At 39.6% G+C, this 7,057-nt stretch overlaps 1 protein-coding gene across 1 annotated transcript in view; it reads left to right on the forward strand.

Annotated features, from left to right (window-relative positions):
* Window positions 1–7,057, forward strand: part of thsd7aa (thrombospondin, type I, domain containing 7Aa) — a gene marked incomplete in the record, with an annotated part of 199,123 nt that overhangs the window by 66,314 nt on the left and 125,752 nt on the right. The window contains 1 exon segment of the mRNA XM_005937818.3: window positions 2,686–2,867. Within this exon segment, the coding sequence (XP_005937880.2) occupies window positions 2,686–2,867 (182 nt within the window).

The raw sequence follows: 7,057 nt of genomic DNA on the forward strand, positions 1-7,057 counted from the left end.
GACGCTGCACCGGTCCGTCGTGGTGAAGAGGGAGCTGTAGGATCTTTTGAGCCAGAAGAGTGATCAAAAGGACTTCCTTCTGGCACCAATGATTATTATTTTGATTCATTAATGGATCTTTAAAATGATTCACTCTGTGATGAGAAAAGTCATTGGGAAAGTGAAGGATGTGTTTATGTAGTTGCTTTTCTTTTTGGAGAGAGTTTTCTTTCATGTTCCACTCAATGAGCCTTTGGACCCCCAGATCTGGTGAGGGATGGCACAGGGGCTGAATTTTGCTCCAGCTCTCTCATTTTGCATCCCCTCGACCACACTTTTTACATGTGCCAGAAATTTCTTCCAACATCTCTGGTTTATTAATTTCTCTAGCAAATAGGGTGTGTATGGTACACGTGCAGATCTATTCTATCTGGTTGTTTCTCAGCTTCCATTGTTTCTCTGATTTCATTTTCCAGTTGGTCAGCTCTGCCTGCTATTTGGTCAGCATTCATTTTTTCGCTCCTTGTGTACTCCATCCAGTCCTTCAATGCCGACAGCTCTTCAGCCACTCTGCTGTCACAAGATGCTTCTGTGCTCTTAACCAGGCTTTCCTCTCCTGTGACCAAGGAGCCAAACTTCCTGGAACATTTAGAATTATGGGGTCATTCACCTTTCTGACTATCAGACACTGTGTTAGTGTAGGAAAAGCTGTTCACATGCTGCTATTTACTTCTTCATTCCAAAAACCTCTGGAATTCCCAAAAATGGATTTAACTCTAGGGCTGCTGTGAGTGTGGCTGATTACACAATCTGCTCGATTACTGCAGCTTGGCTTTGGCAAACACGTCTGCAGTGATGTGTTTACCAAAGCATCATCTTGATACTTCAATACTAAACCCAAAAATGTTCTCATTCCTTGAGTTTCTGTTTGTTTTGAGTTTATATTCAGGCAATGATTTCATCTTTACTGCTACTTCCCTTTTTTCTTTATAGATATCCCATTATTGTTTAATATGAGTTTACATAGTACAGTATTTAGCCTGTCTATTTTTTATTGCATTTATACCATATCCTGTTTAATTTGCCTTATTTATTTATTTATTTATTTATTTATTTATTTATTTATTCTGGTCGTTTATTCATAACTTTGTTATCAGTTTTGTCCTGATTACATTGTATCACCAATATATTATTCACCACTGCCCGTAGATTATAGATTGTTAATTTCAGCAATCACAGTCAGTGCTCCTATATAAACATTACTATCCCTAACAATGTCCACATTCAAGCATGCTCGGTCACATCTAATTTCTTGTTTTGCTTATACATGCGTGGTCTTAAGGTTTTTGCTTCTAGTTATACTTATTATTAACTCATGAATCACTTATAGTCGATTAGTCCACTGGAGGGCACCCTCATTGGTGCTTAGCAAGATTTTCTCTTTTACATTTTCTGTTTCTAGTCACACTTACTGGATCATTAATTGCTTAAGGCCTACATCTGCACTGCCATATGGGGTGGAGCATCATTTGATCCAAATGATCTCAGGATCAGCTCACTGTCACAAGCGATGGCGGGGACTCAAGCGCAGAGCAGAGTTCAGTTTTATTTACACAATCATCAGGTGCAAAATATATACAGTGGGGGAAATTCGGAGTTACTAGGGTCCAGGGGGAAAATCCGAGAAGGGGAAGCTCTCTCACACATGCTCTCTTCTTCACACATGTCCACACAGCGGGTAGGTTACGGGTCCAGGAAAACTACTCACAAGAGAGATCGGTTACGCAGAATCACAGATTTACACACGGAAACTTCACTGAGGCTAGAGGCTCACTAATGTGTCTCACACAATCATCCAGCGTTGAGACTGCGTCTCGGCCTTAAATGGCAGCCACATAATGGCAGCCTGACGGGCAACAGGTGTGAGGGCCAAGGGCGGGAGCCCGCAGTGAGCTCCGCCCAGGCGGAGCGGCAAGAGAAAGGGAGAGTAAACAAAAACACATGTAGCCTTGCGGGGCCGGCTGCACAGGCACGGGGACCATGACACTCACTCCACTTTAGTTACAGTTATTCTCTTCCTTTCTGTCATTTTCAAAAATGTTTTCCTTTTTCTAATTACTTTCAAATCTCTCTGCTAGCACCTTTTTCTTTTCTTCTTTCCTTATTTAAAGGATTACCTTCACATAATACTCTAATCAACTCACACACCTATATAAATAATATACAGCAATTTTACTCTTATTGTACACTTCATTGAAAACTGTTGTGGTCTCTATGAGCCCCTTCATGATGCATGTTTACACATTTTTTTATAAACCATATATTTACTGGAAGTCATGTGCTAGTTTGATTTGATTCTATTCTGACCGTTGTTTCATTGTCAGAAACACTAAATTGATATGTCAGCAGTCGCTGCAGGAAGTCAAGCAGCAACTTGTCAATGGCACAGAAGACCTGCTCAGCTCCTTAAAGCTGAAAGTATGTGTGATAGTCAGAAAATGAAGCCTATTATCAAGTAGGCTGTGCGACTCGCTGTTTAATGGTCTCAATAGCTGTACTTCACCTTCACAGTTTGATAGTTTTTGCTTGCATCTGCATCTTTCTTAGAAAATAATGAGCAAAAATGTTGTTCCATGTTATCAGTTTATTTATTGATTCACAAAGGAGCTATACCTATATATTCTTCTTGTTGTCACACATCCGCAGGTACAGCTGGAAGACCACAGAATGGACAGAGTGCAAGGTGGACATGCTACTGAGCCAGCAGGACCGCCGACGTGGAAACCATACAGGAATGTGTGGAGGTGGTACTCAGACTCGGGAGGTGTACTGTGTGCAAGCCAGCACTGACACACCATCAAACCTTAGTCCTCTCAGGAGCAAAGAAGGTAATTTTTCTGTTTTATTAAACAAAAACACTCCTGAGAAGGTAAATGTTGTCATTGCATTGGTCTTTTTCAAAATTAACCTCCATCCGGTTTCATTGTCTGATTAAGGCTTGTTTCATTATATCTTAAAACCACTATCATCCTTACAAGAACTGATTTCAAAGGTAAGACAAGCAAACAGCAAAGGAACAGAATGAATGGAAAATATCTGTCTGAATGACAACACTGTGTATTACTTGAAGTGTTGCTTAGATTGAGAAAGCGTTTTGTGTTGTAATTCTCATACTAATTTTTTTATATATGCATGCTATTTCAACAGAGGTGGCATGCATAGTACAGACATTGTATAGTGCAGATACTTGTGTTAAGAAATACTCCAGTAAATTTTGAAGTACTGAGTCAACTTCTTTACTCAAGTAAAAGTGAATACCATAGGCATAAAGCAAGAAAGTAAAAAGTAGCTCAGTGAAGACAATTCTATCATCTATTTTTGTGCACAGGTAACTGGACCTTCTGCAAATATAATATTAGTGCATACTAGTTTTATTCAAACCTAAATTCTAATGGATGTACTTGAATCTGTTACCTAGGACACAAGCAGTAAAAGAGAATTTTTAAAAAAAAATACTATTTTCTGTTGCCTACATGGTAGAGGGGGACACACACCTGAACAGAACAATGAGGGGTTAAAGTGAGAGTCTGCAAGTGAGGGAACACAAAGATCTGTTGTAGTGGCTCAGCATGGGGAAAATATCAACAACTCACAATCATTTCTAACATGAACTCCGACAGATTTTCTTAGTGGACAAGCTGTGATCAACTGACCTGCTGCTCTTTGTGGATTTACACATCTGAACTCAACAAGATGGAATTAGATGCTTCTAAGCTTCTAATCTTGGCTGAGTTTCATTTCATACACTAATAGTATACTGTATATGTTCTTTATAATAAACAGTATAAAGGTAGGATAATGATTGAATTCACTGAATGAATCTAAGCATCATCATCTTAAATGTAAATTAATCTCTGCTACACTTGATGTAACCCAACAGTAGCCATAAGCACCACAGCCACAGTGTATCAGTGCACAACACAGTGCTTTACAGTAAAAAATCACCACATGTAAGCTAACCTGTTTATCCTGCACAAAACTACCTAGAATGTAATACAACATTTGAATAACACAAAATTAGTATACTTACTTTTTGCAGGATGCTTCACATGACATTACATATAATTTTTAAATCTGCAGTGTTAGTAAGCAGCCCTTACATTTAAATGTAACCTCTCTTCTTCCTGTCCTGTTTTGCCTTTTCTTAGATCTTTCACTATTTCTGAGTGAAGTTAGCTTTCCTTTGTTTTTCTCCCTGGAACTAAGTCAGGAACTTTAGCTAGTTTGTTTGTTTGCTGATGTTTGTTGAGCTAATTAGAAATGTTGTAGAAAGGTTATTTAATGTAAAAACAATATTCCCTTTATGCTTATCCCTCTTAACCCTCTGGTTTGTTCAAAATCACTTTCAGCTTGTTCGTGGCCAAAAGTGGCCAACAGATTAGGTCTGTAATTTTTTATTATTTTTATGTTTTGTTTTGTTTTTGCCATGTTTTTTCTGCATAAAGCTTTTAAGTAACTTCAGTTCTTTTCATAAATATATGATAATTATTACTTTTTAAATTTATAACCCTTTAAACACCAGTTTGTTTGTCCACTGCACTAGCTGGAAGACAACCTCAAATCTCGCAATTGTATATAATTGCATTGCTACTGAAATTTCTTGTATTATTTTGTTGACTTGGTTTTTAAGATTAGCATCAGTGCTGTTCATCAAGACCAAAATTTCAATCAAATCCATAATTTTAACCCTTTAAATACCAGTTAAATCACATAATTTTAATGATTTACATAGGGATAAAAGCATAAAATCCCCATTTTTTTCTAAATAATACATGCAAACTGATTTATTTTCTAACCATGGTGGAGGTTAGATGCATAGCAATAATTAAAAGTATCAATGAGTTTTATGCATTTTTGGGTTTTTTTGCAGTGACAGAAAAACAAGAAAAATCCCTCTCAGCTTGTTCGTGGCCACCCCCTGTTTATGTTTACCAAATACTATAAAATTAATATATATTAAAACATTTTTCTACTTTCCTTGACTTGATTTTTTAAATTAGCACCACTCCTAGTCATGAAAACCAAACTATAATTCATATTCATATATTATACCCTTTGAATACCAGTCAGATTATGTATTATTACTACGCTTTTGCACCTTTTGCACCTTCTTCTCATTTTGATGGTGGGGTGTGGGTCACACTCTGGTTCAGACTACTGTATCTTGAGATCATTGGCAGAAGTGGCTGGGAATTAGGGACAAGGGTGTCTTGCAGTTGTTGAGGTCACAAGCATGTGTCCCAGCTCTCCCAGGATCACTCTTCATTTGTAGGTTGTAGAGCACTCCCCCACTTCAGTGAAGTTGTTTCCGGTGGGACAAAGACATCGTATCCCAAGACATCCAGGAGATTGGAGGAAAGAGCCATCAGCCATCAGTTAGTTTTCCTTCTACAACTCGAGGTGCCAACATCCTCTCTAAGTTTAAGATAATAGTTTAAGATAAGTTATCCAAGCTGTATTTGTGCCTATTGTGGTCCAGGATTGCTTCTTGCTTCCAGGCTTCCTCTATTACCCATCACTAACTGCTGGTTCCCTGTGTGTTGTGGTCAAAAGGAGCGCATTCCTCTGTTGCTTTGGCATGTGGGATATCGCCGTGGTAGTTTTGGTGAAGCCAAATACAGACAACAAAATCTTTCACTGTTGCAACTGGAGGAGCTGGGGAGGAAGCTCTGGGTTGTTTCCCCGGTGCCAGTTTTCATCTGAGGCAAGGCTGGACTGGGACAAAAAATCGCCCCATCATAGCTGGACTGGCCATCGGGCATACCGGGCATTTGCCCGGTGGGCCGCTGGCGATTTTTTGTTTTTATGGGCCGATGGATTTTTTTTTTTTTTAGGAAGGGTATATATAATGAAAGGTGTTGGATTGGCCAATTGGTCATGATCGACTCTGGGCTGGACCAATTACAGCCGAGGAGGCCGGATGCACCCTCCCCCTTGTTTAGCAATCACGTGATTTTCGCGCATTGCATGCCGGGAACTCGTGGCAAAACAATCCAAGTACCGCATCAAATGCAAGCATTTGCAGCACCGCAAAACGTTCATTCTCCGGTTCCAATACCTTCTTGTTTTTTCTTTGCCGCACAAAAAAGGAATGTACAAAACAAAAGGAGAACAATGCCGGTCCGTACAAAGACAGACTCGACGAAAAGACAAAGAAAAGATACGAGGAAAAAATCAAAGGAGTGAAAGGGTCAGACCCTTACGAGCACACAGAGTGGACAAAAGACGTTAGCGTGCTGCCCAACTTTCACCACGCTCAGATTTATAATTATACGGTTCTTGGAGTGAGTGCATACACTCATGAAGTTTAGTAACTTCAGGTCACTGCAACAAGCCCAGGTACAGTTTACCGACGGATGGGTACAGGACCTTGAAATGCACCGTGTAGAACGAAAGACCATCGTACGAACAAAGGTAAGTTTACCAGTCTCACAAATATTTTTGTCAATGTACCATGGTAATAACAGAAGCGAAACGCAATATTGTGTCAGGACAATTCACTATTTATGCACAATAAACAAAGGAGCATAGCGCGACAATTTCTGTTCAGCGCCAGACTTGCTTGTAACCTATATCACCAATTATGTTAAGAAAAATGACGATTAACTACTACAAAACTCTGACCTTTGTGGGAATGCTTGGAGCAGACTAACCATGTGAGCTGGAGTGTTCTGAGACGTTATATTTGGTATATCCAGACCATCCGTCGGCTCTTACTTCGGAAACATGGCTTAAAAAATTTCTCTTCAACGACGTAATCCGATAAAAAAAACGATCTCTTTACCCGTCGGCTTCCCGTGGCTGTCATGCGACCGGCTATTGCAGTTAATAATACAACAGCTTCTTGCCATTTTTTGGGTTTCTTTTTATCGCTGTGTAACTGAGTTCAATTGAAAGCCTGCGTGCGCTAGTACCTCTTGCCACAAGTTCCCAGAATCCTTTGCGGTTTTACCCCTGAATGACGTCACATTTTCAATCTTTATCCTGGTGGGCCGGTCTCTAGTCAAAATGCCCGGGC

This window comes from Haplochromis burtoni, unplaced genomic scaffold (assembly GCF_018398535.1).
Source record: "Haplochromis burtoni strain Fernald_Lab_line unplaced genomic scaffold, NCSU_Asbu1 Contig_235, whole genome shotgun sequence".
NCBI classification, from domain to species: Eukaryota; Metazoa; Chordata; class Actinopteri; order Cichliformes; family Cichlidae; genus Haplochromis; species Haplochromis burtoni.